We start from the raw sequence: 21,135 nt of genomic DNA on the forward strand, positions 1-21,135 counted from the left end.
GAAGAAGATCAATAAGTAAGGTCATTAAATATTGCAAGGCTGAGGCAAAAAAAGTACAATCAAATCAGAAGTGAAACAAAGAAGAGTGAGATAGAAGACATGAGGGCTGACACGACAGCTTTCAAAGAAAAACAGGAGAAATGAGGGGAAGCAATAGAAATAGACATGGATGAAGGATGACGTTTGGTCACACCAGTCTGAACAGCACATTAAACATCATGATTAAGCATGCTATGAATCAATGTGAACATTGTGGACAACGGGAACTAATCTGAAATTACTTACAGATTTTTAGAAAACACGGGAATTATTAATATCGAAATCGTTCTGGTATACACTCCAGTCCCGAAGGTGGCAGGAATGTGCCAGCTCACTAGCTGTTTCCCAACAGCCATTAAAGCGCAAAAGAGAAAGAGAAGAAGAAGAAGAAGAAGAAGAAGAAGAAGATAATATACCTGCATTATATTTCAGTCTTAATTCGGTTCATGTAGCGACAATAGTTACCATTTTGGTACACTGGTTTGGGTGAGGACCTTTGACCAGCGACTAGCACTGTCAGATGCTGGGTTTGCACACAGTAACATATAGTTACCAGTAACTGTTACTTGAAGCTAACGCTAACGCTAACGCTAATCAACTGTCTTACCGTAATAGTAACGTCATGAGTATTTTACTTATGTATGTATTTTACAAACATCGGCTGCAGGTAGCTCCAGCTCTCCAGTGAAACAAAAAAGAAAAGAATTGTTTTCTCGGGTGACGTTAGTTAAAACTTTCCTTAACCCACGTATATCTGAATTTTAAGATGAGGCTCAACTAAGCCCTGAGGAGCTAACGTTTTGTCGAAGTTAAGCTAACTGCCACAATATAATTGGATTTCTGTATTGAAACACATACAGTCAAAAGTACAGGATAGAGGTAACGCCGTTTAAAGATTTTTTTTAATGTAATAAAAGAGTAATGTTGGCTTACAGAGCATGAGTTAGTGGTGCTGAGAGGAGAAAGGGAGAAGATGATGTCTGAGGCCAGGGTAGACCTGTATGAACCGGGGACAGGGACACACGGTGACCAGGATGGACCATCTCTTGACTCTGTGAAGTCTGCGAGCAGTGAAGCCTCCAGCTCTGATCTGCAGCGGTAAGACCTCACTATATCCTAATTTATCTGGCCGTTCATGTCGCACAGGGATATGAAATTGAAAAGGTCACACTGGTCTTCATATTCCTTCCAGTCGTCTGCCTGCTGGACACCAAACCTCAGCAGATGCTAGCCCCTCACCTTCCACTGAGGCAAGTGGCTTGTTGTCACTGCCATGGGAGATGGTAGCCCACATTGCCTCACACCTTCCTGCTCAGTGTGTCATCACTGTGTTGCCAAAGGTTAGTTTTAAAAGAACTTTTGGCCCATCACTTCCATGATATTCATTTGTATTGTAGTCTAATTTTGTCGCTTATTTCTGGTGCCTCAATCACTAGATTACTAAATGGCATTTCCCTTTTTAACTTATTGTTTTTGATCCTCCGTCATGTTTGTCATTTGGGCTTTTACTTATTGTGTTCTTTGCTTTGAAATAAAAACACAAATAAGCAAGTACAGATTTCCAGAATCAGCATTTCTTAATTGTAAAGAAAGAAAAGTTATGTTTTCATTCTGTGCTGCTTATCAAAATGAATTGTGTGCATCCAGTCTAACAAATGCGGGGAGTGCTTGTCCTGCATCACAAAGCATTGTACAAGTCTGATTTTCCTCCTCTTTTTAGGTCTGTCATGCACTGAGTAATGTGGGTAAGGACAGCACTGCTTGGCAGCTCCGGGCACGCAGACTAATAGGATCCCAAGCTGGCTTTCCAGTTGGGCCAAGGGAAGACTTTGACTGGCCTTCTGCTTGTGTAGAGATGGAGCAGCTGATAACCCACTGGACAGGCCAAGGGCACCTTGTGGCCAGACAGACCCAAGAGGATGAGGAGGAGAGGGAACAAGTGAGACAGCAGGAAAGGGCAGGGCAGGATGGGGAACTAGTTGCAGAAGGACAGGAAGATGGGATAGAGGATGAGGTAGAAGGGGTGGGAGTGGTTGCTCAGGAGGTTGCATATGGTGTTGATGAAGGAATGGAGGTGGCAATGGAAGGTGAGGATGGTGAAATGCAGCCCATTGTAGGTGGGGACCAACTGGCAAGATTGAGAGAGGCGTTGGAAGAGAGACTGGAGGAAGGTGCAGCTGCACTAATGGAAGAAGAAAGGGACCACAGGATGGAGTTTGAAGGCCAAGATGGTGCACTTAATCACCGAGAGGACTTGGCAGACCCCAGGAATGTGGGTAATCGAAGACAGGTAATGATGGAGCAATGTCAATCCCCCAGAAGTCCTAGCCCGCCCCCAGCACTGGAGTGCATCACCCTCTCTTCAGGCCACATTGCCCAGGTCAACTCAGTCCTCCTCATCGGGGGAGAGGGGGCGGTTTGTGCCACAGGTTCCAGAGACAGGAATGTTAAACTGTGGAATCTACAGGGAGGTTCTGGTGGTACACTACTGCACACATTGAGGGGACAGGGTAACTTCAGCACCCATCAGGGCTGGGTCTGGTGCCTGGCATCTGAGGGACCTCTGCTGGCCTCAGGGGGCTTCGACAGCACAGTGAGGCTGTGGGACCTACAGGCAGGTGGTGCAGAGAGGGGCCTGATCAGGACTGGGGCCGCTGTGCTCTGCTTATCCTGTCAGACGGATGTACTGCTGGCTGGTACATTTGACAAGAGGGTCAGCATGTATGACACCAGAGGTGAGTGGGCTGAGCGTTTAATGTTGCATTTCAGTTCAGTGGCAGAGCGTGCATTAAGAAAAAATAGGGGTCATTAGCTTTATAAGTGTGACACATTGACATAACTTGTAAATCATTCTTACACAGTAATTCCTTGGTTTTTGAGAGTGATTATGTCATAATTTTGTCCACAGCTGCTGAACCTCTGGTGAAAAGCCTCCGTCTCCATGGTAATGCTGTAATGTGCCTTGCTGCAGATGACAAGTACATCATCTCGGGGAGTAAAGACCGCACTGTGGCTGTCTATGACCGCAGGGCAGGCAAAGGCTTGAAGACACTTCGGGTACATGCAAACACACACGCTTGTAGTTTCTTTTTGCGTCTGTGTGCATATGTGTTCAGATGCGCCTGTATACCAAGACTAACTCCAACCAAACCCTCCATTTCCAGCTCAGCACTTACTTGCTATCTATGAGCTACAGTGGCTGTGAAGTATGGGCAGGAGACAACAGGGGCATGCTCCACTCCTTTTCCATGCAGGGTGGGACCTTAGAACCCCTGTCCCAGTTTGATGTGGGACACACAGCTGTGGTCACTGGCATCCACAGGTCACCTGGAAGCCTCTACACCTGTTCATCTGATCGTACTGTCAAGGTAGGATCAGGCAAATACCTTGTTACTTTGCACATTTAGCTAACTCTGCTACTGAACAGTCTTTGAATTTTTTTTACCTGTAGGTACATATACCTTGTTCGCCTCCAAGGACATTGTGCACACTGCATCACCAAGCTGGAGTCAATGCGGTTAGTGCTTTGTATAACATATAGATAATTAAAATTGTCAATGTCAGAATAATGACACAAATACTAAAAATATTGAGCTGAAGTGCAAAATAATAATCAATACAAAATCAACTGTCTGTTTTTCCTTCATTTTTGAAGATATTTATAATTCATTAAAATGCACATTCTCATTTCTGTCACTAATAATACTCAACCTGTTTTCAACTGTCAGCTGAGTGTGGAGGCCGGAATCCTTGCTGTATCCTCAGGGAATGAATGTGTGGACATTTGGAGGCCCAGAAAATGATGAGCAAGGCCTAATAACTATGTGGCAGGACTTGCAAACAGGTGGGGATCATACTGGTCTGTCAGAACACTTGGAGTAAACCACAAGTACATAATGTTAAAAAAAAGTCACTTGTATTTGTTCGGCCAAAAGCCATCAAGCTTTTTTTTTTTTTAATTCCTCGTTTGATCTTGTTGAGAGATATTTTTACTACAAGTATGTTAACACATGACATGTGTTTATTGTAATGTTTGTCCCATGCACTCAATTGCCGTTTTGTGCCAGTATCCAAAGCTTTTATAAGACACTACGTTGGTGTTCCTCCTCTTTAATTTGTTGTATGTTGAAACAGTGTGGAAACAAGTTAGTGTTTTTAGTACTTACGAGCTCATAAATTGACCGAATCCATAACAGTAACTGAAATTGTACCAAAGCATTAGTTACTACTTGTCATGTACAGTGAAATATTTGAATTATTGAAGCTCTCTGTGACACACTGATTGTATTTGTAAAGATATTTATTTGAACACATTTGACAGTGCTCATCGATATGATTTTTCAAGTATGTCTGCATATGCATTGTGTGTGTTTGTTGTTTCAACAATGTTTAGCCATTTAGTTGTTTGAATAAATCTAACTAAATCATTTGCACAATACTTGACAGATGCATCCATTAAAACACTCTGAAAGACTATTAAATGGCCTAAAAACCTGGTGTCTGAAGTATTGGCAGGGTTTGTTCGCTGCTCTGTGGGGAGTTATGATGGAACAGCTTCGTGCTGAGTTTCTTGATTGAACAAAGCAACTATCATAATTGCAAATGCAAAAAATAGTTTACTTAATTTGAGAAACTCTTAAAAAGTGATCTGAATCAAGTTATCCATGTTATTCTTTACCATTGTAAGGCAGAGATCAAACCTTTTAAGGGAATTGATTATACTGTTGCGTCAAGGAGCAAAATCAATTAAAGTCTAATACAATTGAAACACATTGACTGCCATGCTAAAAGGCTTATATTGTCCACATTTGACAGTAGAAATCTGTGGTTGAACTCTGAAATAGTTGTCCATATGGCAGTCTGCAGTGTGGTCATGTCTGCTCAGAACCTTCAAAGCAGCACACAGGTCTTCTTGTCTTTGAAAGGATTGGACGAGGCAGTGATGCCGGTGAGCAGAGGGTCACTGCGCCTGTGGTCCTGACAGTACCGGACCAAGTCTGCCGCTGTTAGGGAGATCTGGGATAAAGATGGACAGGATGGCATTTTACACCAATACATTTGGTATTCTGAACTATGGAAGTCTTCAAACAAATGATCTTAAGTAATGTAGTAAGCTATATGATGACATGAAACTAGTGTCCATGTAGTTCATGAATTTTTCAGGTTCTTACATACCTTGATTCTCTCCATGCTTGCCTCGACCCGTAGTTGATCCACCAGTTTTTGTGCCTGAACAACGGTGTTGCTGCTGCACATCTTTCCCGACATTGCCTTCAGCAAAAGACTCAGCAAAAACCCTACTCTCTGGACTCAATATCCCTCTCCCACACCAAAATGAGCAGCAGGAAAATGATGTATTTCACCTGATCCAAAGAGTCAGCTCAGGTTGTGGAGAAGAGTCTGATCAGAGAAGCTCCCGACTTCCCTTTCTCACCTGTATCCCCCTTTTATTCACTGTTGGGAGCAGTTCAAAGGCTCTGTGATATAAAAGGTCATATAATACAGTGTTGGAAATGTCACAAATATCACACCTCACTTCACAGCCACCACTGATAAAAAGATTATTGACTAAGGCATTATCCTATGCTTCAGGTATGCCTTCTGGCTTTCAGCTACGATATGTGTAGATTTTTACAAAACGTACATCTGACCAAAAACATTGTTTATGCAATAATAGATTGAGGGAGACCTTTGAAGTCTTTTTTCATTTGGTTAAATGTGTTTTAGTGGACACTAATACAAGTTGTCAAAAAATAAGTTAGGCTTTCATTTATATTAAATAAGTTAGGCTTTCATTTATATTAAATCTGCAGACAAAAGACTGCTAAAGGGGGTGTGACACTATGGTGAGGATACAAGAATGTTAATTATAACTGCACTTACCTACAGCATGAATGTTTACTCACATGCTGTAGTGAGGTAAGAGGTTAGGTAAAGTTTAAGGAACTAGTGCTTGAATATTTCCATTTTGATAGAAGTTTTATTCCTAATGTTTAGCTGAAAGCTGGAGTTTTTTCTGGTTACTTTGTAGTGAGATGTTTTTCCTACAAAACACAATGAGCTTGTAAAATGTCACACACTGGTAAAGTTTAAACATCCAACTGTATATGGAATATTGTAATCCACCTTTGTTGAGCTCAAATTGCTGACAAAGTGCAGGATTAAGCATCACGCTGTTCTTGCCAAACGTAATAATAAGCAGCACATTAACCCTAAATGGAGTAAGTTAATTGTAGTATTGATAAGATTTCAGTACTTCTTCCAGCCCTGCTTAACAACTGAATGTTTAATTATCAAAAACTACTGAAAAGGTGAATAAAATGTATGGAAATAAAACAAGCTGTTTTTGAGTGTAATCATAAAATAATGTATGTACTGTACAATATAGTTTTGACTACAAGATCTCTTAAGTGCTTTCAATATTCTGTCATGTATTTAAATGGAACGGGATCAAACATTTGAAGCACGGGATTTGCGAAGTAGTGTTTGGTCGTGTTTGTCTCTTCGCACTTTCCGTAGCAGGAGCTGTCCTGCCGCAGGCGATTCATGCGGTGTGTAAGGAAATGCTCCTGTTCAGTAAACGTGTTGTTGTGTCTGGGGACGTTCATTACTACTTAACCACGTTCATCAACTAAGGTCTCTCCAAGAGCAGGTGTGTTTTGATCTCTATCTTCAAATGTTTTATGTTTAAAGCCAATCGATTGCAACAGATAGCTTGTGTCCTAGCTAACATCAGCGAACATCAGACCACATTGATTCTGCGTGTTATGAATGACGTTATCCTGCACCTCATAAACGCAGTATGTGTCTCGTTTAAGTTCTCTGTCCAGTGAACCATACCTAGACCACATGGCTTAAACGTTTTGTTTTTTATGTTTAGGTTGTGTGGCAATAAAGTTGTTACTATTAACTTTGTGTATTAGCCCTCCAAGCTAGAGAAGCTATACATCCAAGCAAGATAACCAGCTGTCGGGATGGCGACTGTGATCCCAAAAGGCCACCGTAATTTATAACCAGTGACTTCAATTTTTACTTTTACTTAAAAACATTAAATGTAATCTATTTTAAATGAAATCTATAAAAGTGAAGGGGTCTGAACAGTTTCTTTAACTACAGAATATGCAAACTCTGTAGTGTAGAAGCAGCTGATTAGCTTCCTTCAGCCTGGCTGCCTTCAAGTTGCTTAAACTTAATGGGTGTGTCACAGTTGTGTTCAACCACTCGTGACATTTACCAAAACCCTCGGAGAAAACCAGTTCCTTTTATCACTGCCTCATCAGATTCATGCCTGGAAGCTCAGTCATGGTTTGTCTGGCATGTCTCTGAGAGCAGAGCTGCTACCTGTCACCACAGGCCGACAAGATTACATCCATTGTTACTTGATCCTGTCCATGATGATAACCACTCCACTCACATGTTCTCTTTGTCTTTGCAGAAAAGATGGCAGACCATGCCCCCTCTGTTGCCATGGAGGCTGTCCTTAAGCCCAGTTGCGACCTCCCAGAGGACATGCCAAAGATCAGAGGCTACGACTTCAACCAGGGGATTGACCTCCAGGCAGTGCTGAAGTCCTATCTTACCACAGGCTTCCAGGCCAGCAGGTTGAGCTTGGCCATCCAGGAGATCAACCAAATGGTGAGAGGAATGGCTGTGTAGCGAGAAAACGAATTTTGTCATTTACCTTTGATAGCCATGCAGTTGAGATATGTTTCAGGTGAGATATTTGTCTCTTGAGATTTCTGTTGACTGCTGTTGTCTAATGGCAGATAGAGAAGCGTCTCGAACCAGTGGAGGCAGATGAAGGAAATGAGTATAAAGAGTCTGGTGAAACCTCCAGCAAGTTGGGCTGCACCATCTTCCTGGGTTACACATCCAACCTCATTAGCTCTGGAGTCAGAGAGAGCATCCGCTACCTGGCAGAGCACAAAATGGTACACATTTATATGCTTTCATTATTATCCAGGTCATACTAACATCACACATAAAATCTAAAACAATTCAACATAGGAACCAGAATCTGTCTTGTTTCTCTGATTTAGGTGGATGTGATTGTTACCACAGCTGGAGGCATAGAGGAGGATTTCATCAAGTGTCTGGCTCACACCTACTTGGGAGACTTCGGCCTGCCTGGCAAGGACCTCCGCCAGAGGGGCATCAACAGGTCGGGAACTACAGATACTGTACACCCCTCACATTCACATCCTCAGAATGAGGCATTTCATCCACATTCTTGCTAACATTTAGCGAGGTGAGAAGATTGATACATCCCTTAAGCTTGTACAGTAAATATCTAGCTGGAGCCAGCAGCTAGTTAGATAAGCTTAGTTGGCCAATAATATGGGAATACGGTATCTCGCCATATTTGAAAAATGGCAACAGTGTCTGTTTTATTCATGTTATGAGAAAAAAAACGCCTTGAGAGTATTTGTCCAGCACCACTGTCTGTGTGGTTAAGATCATAATTGTACATCACCCGCTCTATTTGTACTCAAGTTTTATATTTGTTGATAATGTTGTTAACATTGCTGTTCTGTTTCTGATGTTGTTCAGAGTGAACATTGTGATTTCTAATCAGCTGGTTATACTGTAGACCGCAGGCACATTTTGGGAAGATTTAACAGTTTCGACATCTGTCCAAAGCTCTGAGTAATAAATGATAAAATGTAAATGGTCATTTTTACACTTCTCTGTCGTGCTGGATGTAGGATAGGGAATCTGTTGGTGCCCAATGATAACTACTGTAAGTTTGAAGACTGGCTGATGCCCATCCTGGATCAGATGCTGTTGGAGCAGAACACAGAGGTATGTCTGTCTGAGTGATTAAGATATGTTTGTAGGTTACACCCAGTGCAGATAAAACCGATTGCATGAACATCAGTACCCGTTAGTCTGATATCTTCACATAAAAAACTTGTTTTCCACAAAGTTGTGCAGTCAGGATGGCCTTTCTAATCTCATAATATTGGCCCCTTTTTATCAACCCTTTTGAACTTTCTTTTTTTTAGGGCATGCGTTGGACTCCCTCCAAAATGATCCATCGACTTGGCAAGGAGATCAATAATACTGACTCTGTCTACTACTGGGCGTACAAGGTGAGTCCTTTATATTGATAATGTATTCTATCATAAGAAAAGCAGAAAGACGAGAAAAGCTAAACCACTCGAGACACCCAGTCAAATAGATTGACATTCTGACAGTACAGACAAGTTGCTGCAAAAATGGTCCTGATCTTTGAAAGATTGTTTTTAAAGTCTTAATCAGGGAGTTTTGTCAAGTCGGAAGTTAAGATAAATTGGACGTGAAGTCTGAAGTCAGTTTATTTGCAGCCATAGCATTTGCTATTTCAAATATCCTGTGCAGGTTATGAATTACTCGTTGTGTCATTCTGTTTTGTATTCTAGAAAACTAGTATGAAATATAAAACTTAGTAACTCTGTTCAGATGGTATTTACAGTGTACTTTTGTCTATACTTTAGTCAGTAAATGTGCTGTTTGTATTGTGTGTCAGAATAACATTCCAGTGTTCAGTCCTGCTCTGACAGACGGCTCTCTGGGCGACATGATCTACTTCCACTCCTACAGGAACCCAGGCTTGGTTTTGGACATAGTGGAAGGTAAAAAACAACATTGCTGCTACAGAACAGGATCACCACTGCTGTCTCAGCATTACCTGTTGGTCATATCATTCATGTGGACTTTATTTTAGATATTCGCAAGTTGAACAGCCAGGCAGTTTTTGCCAAAAGGACGGGAATGATCATCCTGGGAGGAGGGCTGGTCAAACACCACATATCCAATGCTAATCTCATGGTAACGAACGTCACATGATCTTTATTTCTGACTTTCTAATACTCATGCATGACTTCACATCAGGGTTTGTATACGAGCCTGCTGATTTCTGAGAAATTAAGATGGCCATCAGCAGTAGAATGTAACTGCATCTACTAAGAAACAACGTAATTTTGAGGTACATTATTTGAGTATTTCCACCAAAATTCAGCGGGAATTTTTTTCTGTAGCTATTTTATAGTTTAAGTTATTTTACATATTAAGATTTTTCATGCAGATAGCAAGTTTTACAGATTAAACTACCCAGCAGTAGCTTTATAGTATAGTTAAAATTGGTCCCTTTTCAGCTCTATATTTGAAATGCTTTATTAATATAGTTAATATATATATAGTATAACACTCACATGGGGTGTTTATTAATTTTGATAATTAATTTTGCACTTACTGTATGTAAGATGGTTTTGGGGAGTTTTATTTTGTTTATGTTGAGTTTGAATTAAGTGTCTTTTACAAGGAGTTCAAGGCAGGGCAGTAAAGCTTGTCTGTAAAAGAGAAAAACTTGATTTTACAAGGTGTGCCATTGTATTTTTCTGTTTAATAAGGAAAATAAGTGAAGGAATATTTACTAGACATTTTATTAGTGTATTTTATTAATTTTTTAGACTAAAACAAGCGATCTTGACATACAAAGGGGTATTACAAGACAGGACGGGCTGGGGCTAGCTGGTTAGCATGCTAACTTCAGTAGCTATCTCTGCAACGCAGTACATAACATCAGAACTGTTACTTCACATTCTGTTGATAATTTTAGTGAAGTTTTGAATGTTTTACGTACATTGTTCATATTGCACCTTCAAGTAAAGCATGTGAATAATTCCTTCACCACTGTTGGCCACTTTTTGTGTGAAATTGTGCAAAACTGTGATAAAGTAAAAGAAGAAACTTGTTATCCACTCAAGAGTTGCACATGCCTCTACGGGTTATGTGTAATGTTTGATTATAGATAACCATCACCTAGTTGACTGTCATACAGCACAGCCACAGTTAGCAGAGCAAACATCTTCAAATCTAATACTACAACAACAACCTGTACTGTCTCTCCCCCGTCTCCTTGCAGAGGAATGGAGCTGACTATGCAGTGTTTGTGAATACGGGTCAGGAGTTTGATGGCTCTGACTCTGGGGCCAGTCCTGATGAGGCGGTATCCTGGGGCAAGATCAAGACGGATGCCAAACCTGTTAAGGTACCGAAATTTAAGCCAGCAACATTAGCCATGACCAGACCAAGACTAATGTCAACATTATGTTCCGTTTATTACGATTATATCCTCAGATAGTGTTTTATGAGATCTTATTTTGGGATATCTTCCCTTCTGCTGCTTCACTTAGTTATTTCACATATTTTCCTGATGCCTTTTACAGCCCTTAGATAATGCACCTCAAGTGTTTTCAGATGTGGATTTTTCCTTGCTCTTTATTGGCGATTGGCTGACATCAAACACTAACAGTGGTGTTTTAGCTGAAAAATTGTATTAATCTCTTCAAACAGGAAGTTACTTCGAGACAGCATTATGCTAAGGTGACAGATTTGAAAACTACTCCAGTGAACAACAAATTTGGTCCAGAAAAGCAGTAGGGGTTACGTGTCAAAAATCAGTGCCTACCAGGAGCTGTCGTCCCAATTTTGGTCTCAAGGTGGCAGTGTCTGCACACTGTTTGATCCAAAGGTGCAGAGTGGCATCAGAGCACCAAAACATAAATATGAAAACCAGGGACTGGATTCAGTTTAGTGTAGTGAGTGTGTAACATGGAGTAGAAAAGTGACACACTGCTCTGTTCTCTGTTTCCAGGTGTACGCAGACGCCTCTTTAGTCTTCCCTCTGATAGTGGCCGAGACCTTCGCTTTCCACGCTGGCAAGCTGACTGCGAGCAAGAAAACAGATTAAACACTTAACTCCCTAAATGCTCTGTTAGAAACAACAACCAACAACTCTGGTACTTCACTTGTTTGACTAACAGCAGATATAAGTTTGATCTTCTAAACAGTTCTGTTGAAACTATATGGTGATGGCCTCGCAACTTTAAGAAGCAGCATTACAAACAATGCTGTCATTGAAAACCTTATTCTATGGGAGTCCAAGGTGAGGGTTTCCTGTCTTTAATGCTCTCCATAACAACATTTACTTGTTAAAACAAGTAGTTTTTCTCCTGTCTATTCAGATAGCTGAAATAGCATGGGTAGCATGCTATTGCATGTACCAAAGAGACGGTCGAGAATGCATCAGGTTTAGGTGCGTGCGTGCGTGCGTGTGTGTAGTGAAGGCAAGTGTTGTGATTTCACTTGAATACGACCTTATTGCTCGTCAGTTTTTATAGTATCCCAGCCGCCTGTTCCGTACTGCCACTGTTACAGGATGAGAGATGTGCCTGGATATTTTAATAAATCATAAATGAATCATTTATCATTTCATCATTTGGTTGACTGTTACAATTAGACTTTGTGCAGTATAGTAGGTCTGTGTGAGAAGGCCACAAGAGGTCTACTTTGTGACAATTTCACATGACTATGTTTGCCATCTTTGGTATGAAAGGATATAAAATCTTTTTGCATCACAGGGCACACATGACATTACTGCTGACTTAAATAAAAGTGATGATTATAATAAATATCTAATATACAAATACTAAGTTTGAAGCTCCTCAGTTGCATCTGAAATATGTCTGTAAAAATAAAGTTAAGCACTAATAGCTGCAGGAAATGTTGCTGTTTCAGCATTTTGAGAGAAACACTCTTTCCACTTTATTAGGCACCTGATTGCAGTTCAATATAATTCTATCTTTACGAAGTTCAGTAAGTTCAGTTTTTGGTGACATTGTACAAAATGTGTAAATTAAACTATATGTTAATTATTGGGTGATAGCTAAGGGTGGTGTTGTACGGGACTGCAATATAATGAGAGGTGTTTCTAATTTTTTATCATTAACATTTACATACATGAGGCAAAAAAAAAAAAGACCTCTGAATGTAATGCAGATATGACGAAACAACGCTAACCATGACCTCAATGCTAAAACATATGATTCAGTTTCGTGTTGACAAACACTGAAAATTCTAGGCACAGAACAGATGTGTTGGATTGCATTACACTGTACAGGTGTACTTAATAAAGTGGACATTATTATTTTATACCTTATTTTTTTCAATTGAGGCTCAAACATCCTTCTGTAAACTGATCCAGTCTTTTGACATTTCTGTTCTTAATAAACAAAACACAGTTGCAAATGTCTCATTCACATGTGCGATCGGTGACAAACTTGCTCAGCTACAATACAGTGAATGGCGAAAGCTGCTCCTGATGTCTGGGGACCACCTCCAGTCACCTTGATGCGGTTTGTGAGATCGTCCACTAGAATCCTGCCGAAAGCCTCATAAGAGCATCCCAGTTTATGCTTGTGTGGTTAGCGCTTGCTCAGTAGGTGGGACTCTCAGCTCGTTGCCTTTCTGCTGTCAGCAGAATCAACCACTTAATCTAGTAACAATGATAAAGACATTTCCCATCACAACACATCAGTCTGCTATTGTGGGAATGGATATTTCCTCTGGCTAATCGCTGCCCCCATATCCTTTACACATGGTCACAGTTGCCCTCACAACCCAGTGATATTTGCAGACTGCGCCATGGAAATGTGGGTAGTTTTTGTATCAAATGTGTATATAGTATATTCACTGAAGCCTGTTTTTTTCTTTTTCTTTCCTAGAGTTGTTTGAAGTGTCAGTGTCTTTTTTTAGTGGGAATGGTGACCTTCTCTCTTTTGGAAACAGATGGAGAAGTGGAATTGGAACTGGGATAAGGTCAACTTTCCCAAAACCTCAGCCCCATGTGTCACACACACGAGTTGGGCGTTCCTGTCTTTGTACAAACTGCTTTTCCATTCACTCCTTCTATCATTTCCTATTGGCGGTGGCACTGTGTGAGTGTGTGTTTACCTAAGGCTTGACAGTTCAAAGATTTTTTTTTTAAAAGGCAGTGGTGTATGGATTTTCAGCCCTATAGAAACTTATGTTTGTTCTGTGCTTAATGGAAAGATTACAGGGTGACTGAGAGGGCTGAAAAGAGTGAGATAGAGACTGTGTGTGTGTGTATGTCTGTGGATGAGCTGTAGTCACGCTATGATAATATTGTGTGGCGTCTGCACAGAGCAGACAGTGTTTGCCCCCTCCTCCTCAGTGGAACAATCAGTACAGTGTGTGATGTGCAGGGCCGCAGCAGTCATAATGGCAATTATGTCTTCTCCCGGCCAGATTGGCAGCTTTTTTTATGGTGAGAACCAAAGAGCCAGCCAGACAGGGAGGGAGAAAGCAGAAGGAAAAGACAGAGGGAGAGCTGACCTGCTGCACAGCTGCAGGGTGGGGTGGAGGGAAAACAAAGGAAATACACAGTGGACAGATTTGTGCACATTTGCATAATAATATCAAACAAAATATAACTAAAGTCTCCCTGAACTGTGTCCTCATAATGTCCAGCCACCAAGAAGTGCTGATAAAACTGTTATCATATTTATTGGGTTCACCTTCAGTCATCACCTCCTGCTCACAGCAAAGAGCTTCACGAGAAACCTTTCTTACATATTACATCCTTGGTTTTTGTCTTTCAGGCTGCTTAACTTATTTGGTGTCCCAAATCCCTCCCCATTCACGATATAGTGCACTACATTTACTGCCCACTATTTTGATTTAATAACAGATTTTTTTCCAGTGTGTACATTTGTTCTCTACAAATTTCCGTCAAAATTCCACAGTGAATTGAAAAAAGAGGCGTACGTGACATGTACACTAGTTTCTGTTAACAGGCCCACAGTGCAATGCTCCTCATTTTGCAGATGCAAAACTAAGAATGTGTGTGCATACAGCTGTCAGAGATGACGCAGAATGATCATGATGAGTAAGTGTCTGACACCTGAACTTGCTGCTCACTTTGGAGTGAACACTTGAGTGTCCGTTTTATATGAAACAATGAATGAGCGAACAAGGAGTTGATTTCACACAAGGCTGTTGTGGCTGTGTCTTGCCTTCAAGAATAAAATATCTGCAGTTGCTACTCAGGGATAAATAAGGTAGTGTAAATATTTTTTTTTTCGGGGGGTAAATAATAGCTATATTTCTATTTACTATTAATGTTTTCCGAACGAGACACTTGAATTCAACATTGGGCAGTAAACACAGTCCTTTTTGAAGTACAAACAATACCAATTGTAGAGTATGAGGTACATAAAAGAATCCGGAGGTTTACATAGACTTTATATTTTCTAAATTTATATAACTGTATTAATACATAAAAAGCACATGTTTTACTGTATTTATTTTTTAAGCCTTCTTATTCTCACCCCGCCTTCTGAATCCAGGCCTACGCCCTGTGTGTACGGGTGTGAGTAGTACTCTGTCCTATTGCATCGTCCTGGCTCATTATCTCCACCTCTGTTTACCTGTTATGTTACCATGGGAACTCCCACCTCAGAAGCCTATTGGCCAACCTGAAGAGGTAGCGGCAGGTGAGGGAGTGCAAGTGCGTGGGTGTACCGCGAAGAAAGACGTTTGCAGAGCGAGGAGGGGCTGACGGAGACAGAAAGACAAACATTCAGATGTAGAAAACAATAGAGCAATAAATGTATGAAAGGCGGGTAAAGCCGGCAACTAATGGAGGAGAGAAGTAACAGACGGTGATAGCGACGAAAGGGCAGGTATCTTGTATTTGACGCTGCTCTCCCAGGAACAGGAAGTCGTCAGTTGAACCGCCGTCTCTTTTCTGACGCAGCTGGCTGAGCCTGATGACGGCCATGTGTCACCGTTGCTATAGTAACCACCCGGCTAGAACAAACATCCGGATTACTGATTACTGCCGTGTCACCATTTTTCATCCCATTTGTTAGAATCGCGGCTGAACCACTTTGCATTATCACTGGTTACCATGGTGACAGGGAAATAGAGAGGAAGTAAGGTGACAGGTTTCCCTCTTTTTGATGTGTTGATAAAAAGCAAACTCAGATTTACAGGCATACAAAGACTTTCAATGAAAAAGGCACAAAAACGAGTTTGGATGACATCAGTTTAAATTTAAATATATTGTATTATAATTTATTTCCTCTGTTTTCTGCTGTATTTGTGTGTAGCCTAACTAGTGAAAAAAATCAGTTATTTTTCATTCATTTCATTTTTTTAGCTTCCTGGCAATTTAATAGTTTATTAAAGTGACCACATGAGAAGCCGGATTTATAGCTGAGACTACAGATACCATGCATGTCGGGTAAAGACAGTTTAAAAGGTGGTAAACAAAGACAGAAATAAGCCAAAATCAGGGTTAATGTACTCCAATGTACACAAAGTGTGAAAAGTTGACAAATGTTAAGGTGCAGCTGAAAGATGAAGCAAATGTAACAGTAGGTAGGGGATGACAGCATCCTTTTAACATCTCTTCTTGTTTCTCTTTAAAGGAAATGTTTGTTCAGTGCCGTGTCAGCTCTTTCAGTACACGCTGTTATATGAATGTGTCTTAACCTGACATTACGAGATACAGATTTCAAGGAATGAGGTAAGCGTGGGCGCAATGTGGACGCTCATAGCTCAAGTGTGCTTATTTCAAGTTCAAGTCAATGTGAGAAATTTAACATTAAAAGTTCACCTTATTTAACCTTTGATATAGAAGTGTTAATTTATTTTTGCAGCTTCTGAACTCTTTCAGTGATCTTAATGTAATAATAATTTTCCTCAGTTCTTGATTGAACCTGGCACTGTGGAACTTAATGACTGTCTCTCTGCTTTCTTTCTTTCTTTTTTTCCTGTAGTCAACATCTTAGACTTTCAGCTATGTGTGAAAAAAGTGTCAGACTGTGCAGAGTTTATGAAGGTCAAAAGTTAATGTGGCATTAGCGTAAACATTTATTTTTACCAATAGGCAACCAGGTGCCATGAAATTATGAAGACTTTCATTAATGTAATTGTACTATGTGGCAGCCCTTTTACTCTGACGTCGCTCCAACTAATGCATGTCTATAGGTGCTGTGTGTGTGCATGTGTGTGTGTGTTTCAGGCCTATTTGTATAATGAATAATAACAACATAGTGAATAAAAAAATTTCCAGTGAGGGATTGATAAAGTACTTCAATTAATGAACCAAAAGCATATGATGGTAGATAAAGGAAAAGAATGAAAATGTTTTTTTCATTATTGTGTTTGTGATGTAAGATTTATTCTATTACTGGAGGCACGTTTATAAAAAACAAAACCACAAGACACATATAGTCCTTTTTTCAAAGAAATTACATTTTAATTTTAAAATCGATGACACAACACATAGTATCAACCAGGGATCTGTTTTTACAAACATAGTACCAACAACAGACGATGGACAGAAATGAGACAAAGTAATTTTGGCTTTGAGTCATCAAAAAATAAAAGCAACACAAACAAAATCCTGAAGTAAATGCTGCCTTATTAAAAAAAAGACTTTATTACAAACAAGGTATGCATTTCAAAATCAAATTATTTTTACATTTTTACATTGATTTTTGATAAAAATAGCTTATATGGGTTCTTGAAAATTGTAGCTTTTTAATGGTCTGTAAAAGCAATAAGAGAGCAGGCATAAATCCAAGTAAAGTGTTTCATTACAGAATGTGAGTGTGTACATGTCCTACAGAAAGGAATTCAGTGAGACAAAACACTGTTTAACATAAACATCAGCTAAAATAATATTGTCAGTCATTTCAAAATAAATGGATTTAAATGTACACACACGCATGCACGCATGACTTAAAGACAATATAACAGGCTGTAGTCATATGTGTGTGTGCGTGTGTGTGTGTGTGGAAATGAGACCAGTCCCCTGTTCCTGCTGAACTGAGCCAGCCGACGTCACACACTGATTATCAGCACAGCAGGCACAGGAGACCGACCCAGCAGGGGGTGAGGGGTGGGGAGCGGGGGCAGACAGACAGACAGACAGACACACACACGCAGAGGAAAGTCAGACAAATGCACATCGAAGACAAACAAATAGACACTGATGCTCATGCAAAAATCAACAAGTGGAAGCATAAAGTCAGACTCACTGACACACACATGCTGCCCCTTAGAGACCCTGCCAGCCAGCGATACAAATGACAACATACGATGACATATTGCTCGCCCGACAGGAACAGTACAGGAGCAGTCCTCGGCACTAATGAGACAGCTGACATTTAGCAGACGCGGACACACTAAAGCTGCACAATTTCAGCTAATTCAACAGATTACCAGTAATTACCAGAATCTTATAGACGGTGATATCTGCTCTTAGCCACAGTGCACCACCCTCACGCTTTCACAACACAAAAGTGAGTCATCCGTGAACCACACATGTAGTCGCCTTCAGCGCATGCTGTCACGATAGAAGTGATTAGGTGTGAGCCTTACGTTTGGTAGGCCTGGAAAAATAGTCAATCAATCAATCTAGCGAATGAGAAGCAGCACGTTTTTGCCTCTTTATTGACAACATTACAGTGTTTTAAAAGACAAGGTGCTTTGCGATGCACAGTTTTCCAATGTTAACTGACACTTTGCAACACTATGGTCAAGTTTCTACCCAAATGTAGAGCAAATCTACAAATGAAAATGCAGATTTCTGCATGTTTTGATCTGCTAGTGGATGGATTGAGATAAACAACTGTTGGTAGTAATTCTCCGGTCAGGTGCAACAAGATGAAATGAATAGAAAAATGCAAGTCAAACCTCAAGCTAACACAGATCATGTAAAAAGCGTAATGGAAATATGGCATTTGTTTGTTTCATGTGCTCAAATGCTCATTAAAACAGGTGGATGGAAACACACTTTATATCTCAAGAGTTTCATATTTTCTGATCTTTGGAATATATAAAATGGCTTGAGGTCAGCGGCCGTGAGCAGCTTTTTGTGGTAGATGCCGTCATGCTCGTCTGAAGTCTGGTGTTGATGTGAGGAGCAGTGGTTTGATGCAGTGCGGCCCCTCCCTGACCTTTACTGTCCCCCTGCAGGCTGCAGCCCTGTGGCGGCAGAACTTAACCACTGTGAACATGGCAGACACTCACTGTTCACATGTGGGTTAAGTCCTGCTGCCGCACAGCCAGGCTACGCAGGCATCTGTTCCTGACAGAGAGCGAGATGGGTGTGTTTGTGTGCCAGTATGCAAATCAGAAACATGGGTGTGACTGTGTATGTGTGAGTTAGCAAATTAGTGTGCGTCTGCGTTTGTGAGAAAGAGCTTGCTTTCTTCGTGTCAGCCATTGGAAATCCCTGGCAATGTGATTCAGTCCTGTAGTCTCAAAAATCACTCTGCCAGGAATTCCCCTGGCCAACAGAGACAACTAGACAGTTTGTGGTGAGAGGAAGACTTCAAATGATGCAAAAAAAAATAATATATACCATAATAGACCACCTCCATCATTGTACCCTCTAATACTTAATATTGCAATCTTGTCATTGCCAGAATACTTGTATCCCTCATCTCTACCTCTGTGTGAAAGAGTGAATTACCACCATCGTCTGATGTGCTGCATCATTGTCGTTCACGGGTCGTAGTCATTGCGCTTTCTCAGCCCTGTGTGTGCCGTATGTGCATGGTTCTTGTCAACTCCCAGACTTCCCGTGGCCTCTTATAAAAATAGCTTTTCAATGACAGAATGGAGAAATAGGTTAGGAGGAAGTGGCCAGTCAAGTGGCACTCCCTTTAAAGACGTTTGCCCCGCTATGTTCTGCTCCTGCCCCTCAATCTGTGCCCCTTGTGTGGAAAAAAAAAGAAAAGAAAAAAAGGCCGGAGAGCACTGGGCTGTGTTTCCTCTGCTGCTAAGATACTGCTAAATCTCAGAAATTGTCAGGAATTTTCATGTTGTGTAAAGAATCTGATACAGGGTTGTTGCGTCTTCTAACCGCCTATGAAATGATATCAGACGCATCCTACACGAGCAAAGAAGGACAAGCGCATACACTCACCACCCCCAGAGCAGAACCTATTGCTCTGAATTCCTTTTTGTTGAATTTCACTTGTCTGGACAGGACATATTTAAATAACTGAATGTCATTCCAAGCCCCAGATCCACACTGAAAGCTATTTGCCATCCTCCTCGAGCCTCTTTATTTTCAGCAGCATGAATATTCCACCATGTACAAGGTATGAGTCAGTGGGACACTTTTGGGGAACTCCAGACTCTAAATAAGTTTTAGCCGGCTGTCTGTTGTCACTGTGGGCCTGCTGGAGAGCTGTGCCAGGGACACAGTGAACTCACTGACGCTGTATCATTGTTGTCACAAATCGGTTGCAGCCAGGTCTGAGAGTTTGGAAACAGCTTCCCAAAATAGTACACAACCTACTTCCCATTCCGAGCCGTATCTTTAAGAAAGCTGAATATTTTGAATACCACTCAACGAAGCAGCTTATATTCCAATTAAGCAGCAAACCTAAAACCGAGCGCTCAAACCTCACACAGAATCAAAACCCTGTTTCATCTGCGGACGCTTACTAGTTTCCTTCAGTCCAATGTTCTTTCTCTCAGTCTGCAGCCCAATCAACCAATAACACCAGATTATGATCGCTCAAAACACACAGTGATTTTGCTGCTAGTGGGAAGATATTTGGAAATCTGTTGTTTCTGCCTCTGTTTGCCCTCTATTTGTACTTGAATGTTTCTCTTTTGCACTCAGATTATGGTACAAAAAGTGTTTTGAGGGCCCTGCTTGATTAGCATAATTTTAGGCCCAGGCTATCAGAGATTTTAGTTTCACATTGTGGCACAAAGAATTGTTTTTGGCACTCAGCTCGGTGAAACCTAAACTATCTACATAAAAGTGGATCTTTACACAATTTAATCGTAAAGCGGCTCCTTAAACTCAGTTTTGTTTGATGAGCCATGCATTATATGCCTCCGCCGGTCTGTCTCCACATGGTCACAATAAGACCGTCTCAAGAATGAAGGTCGTTTAAGGTCCCAGCACCCATCAAAGACAGCGTGCTAACTCCTCTTTAACTCCTCTCCTCCATCAGCCTAAAACCCTCTATCCCGCCATCCTTTCATCTGGCAGTGGTTCATCTCGTGTGTTATTTTCTCTGCCTTTTCATCTTTTCCATCGGTTTCTCTCTTCCCCTTTTGCGTTCCCCCCGTCGAACCCGCAGCCGTTAATGTCTATGAGCTCATTCCTTCCTTTCCCCTGTAATGACGGCACTCTGGTTGACGCACGCTGTCCAACACCTCACCTCAAATGCTCACTGTGAGGATCTCAACGTGTCTCACTTTTGCATTTGG

The 21,135-nt window shown here is 41.0% G+C and overlaps 3 protein-coding genes across 4 annotated transcripts; 2 read left to right on the forward strand and 1 right to left on the reverse strand.

The window, feature by feature from the left end:
* The first annotated feature begins 409 nt into the window (after positions 1-409).
* On the forward strand, positions 410-4,530 carry fbxw9 (F-box and WD repeat domain containing 9). Of its 2 annotated transcripts, XM_041957231.1 has the most exons (8): positions 410-525; positions 975-1,137; positions 1,232-1,379; positions 1,760-2,774; positions 2,948-3,096; positions 3,204-3,407; positions 3,491-3,556; positions 3,768-4,530. In XM_041957231.1, the coding sequence occupies exons 2-8, from the start codon at positions 1,013-1,015 to the stop codon at positions 3,840-3,842; spliced, it is 1,782 nt and encodes a 593-aa protein (XP_041813165.1). In that variant the 5' UTR covers positions 410-525; positions 975-1,012; the 3' UTR covers positions 3,843-4,530. The 2 variants fall into 2 exon arrangements, with proteins under 2 accessions (XP_041813165.1, XP_041813164.1); XM_041957230.1 differs by having other exon boundaries at positions 421-1,137.
* Positions 4,531-4,929: 399 nt separating this feature from the next.
* Positions 4,930-5,316, reverse strand: LOC121621232 (guanine nucleotide-binding protein G(I)/G(S)/G(O) subunit gamma-12-like). The gene is made up of 2 exons (XM_041957623.1): positions 5,215-5,316; positions 4,930-5,055 (listed from the first exon to the last, which is right to left on the reverse strand). Exons 1-2 carry the CDS (start codon positions 5,305-5,307, stop codon positions 4,930-4,932), a joined length of 219 nt encoding a protein of 72 aa, XP_041813557.1. The 5' UTR covers positions 5,308-5,316.
* Positions 5,317-6,558: 1,242 nt separating this feature from the next.
* On the forward strand, positions 6,559-12,917 carry dhps (deoxyhypusine synthase). Its single transcript, XM_041956957.1, has 10 exons — positions 6,559-6,691; positions 7,475-7,674; positions 7,806-7,970; positions 8,079-8,200; positions 8,745-8,841; positions 9,045-9,131; positions 9,548-9,653; positions 9,746-9,849; positions 10,946-11,071; positions 11,678-12,917. The coding sequence occupies exons 2-10, from the start codon at positions 7,480-7,482 to the stop codon at positions 11,771-11,773; spliced, it is 1,098 nt and encodes a 365-aa protein (XP_041812891.1). The 5' UTR covers positions 6,559-6,691; positions 7,475-7,479; the 3' UTR covers positions 11,774-12,917.
* The last annotated feature ends 8,218 nt before the right edge of the window (positions 12,918-21,135 follow it).

This window comes from Chelmon rostratus, chromosome 17 (assembly GCF_017976325.1).
Source record: "Chelmon rostratus isolate fCheRos1 chromosome 17, fCheRos1.pri, whole genome shotgun sequence".
Classification (NCBI taxonomy): Eukaryota; Metazoa; Chordata; class Actinopteri; order Chaetodontiformes; family Chaetodontidae; genus Chelmon; species Chelmon rostratus.

What these genes read in the sequence shown, in the direction of transcription:
- LOC121621232 (XM_041957623.1), bottom strand. Translation starts at nt 5,307, where the DNA reads ATGTCGGGAAAGATGTGCAGCAGCAACACCGTTGTTCAGGCACAAAAA. An exon ending in CAAGCATGGAGAGAATCAAG is followed by an intron (nt 5,056 to 5,214) that starts GTATGTAAGAAC and finishes TCTTTATCCCAG; the next exon opens with ATCTCCCTAACAGCGGCAGA.
- fbxw9 (XM_041957231.1), top strand. Translation starts at nt 1,013, where the DNA reads ATGATGTCTGAGGCCAGGGTAGACCTGTATGAACCGGGGACAGGGACA. An exon ending in TCATCACTGTGTTGCCAAAG is followed by an intron (nt 1,380 to 1,759) that starts GTTAGTTTTAAA and finishes TCCTCTTTTTAG; the next exon opens with GTCTGTCATGCACTGAGTAA. An exon ending in CATCTGATCGTACTGTCAAG is followed by an intron (nt 3,408 to 3,490) that starts GTAGGATCAGGC and finishes TTTTACCTGTAG; the next exon opens with GTACATATACCTTGTTCGCC.
- dhps (XM_041956957.1), top strand. Translation starts at nt 7,480, where the DNA reads ATGGCAGACCATGCCCCCTCTGTTGCCATGGAGGCTGTCCTTAAGCCC. An exon ending in TCTACTACTGGGCGTACAAG is followed by an intron (nt 9,132 to 9,547) that starts GTGAGTCCTTTA and finishes ATTGTGTGTCAG; the next exon opens with AATAACATTCCAGTGTTCAG. An exon ending in GGTTTTGGACATAGTGGAAG is followed by an intron (nt 9,654 to 9,745) that starts GTAAAAAACAAC and finishes ACTTTATTTTAG; the next exon opens with ATATTCGCAAGTTGAACAGC.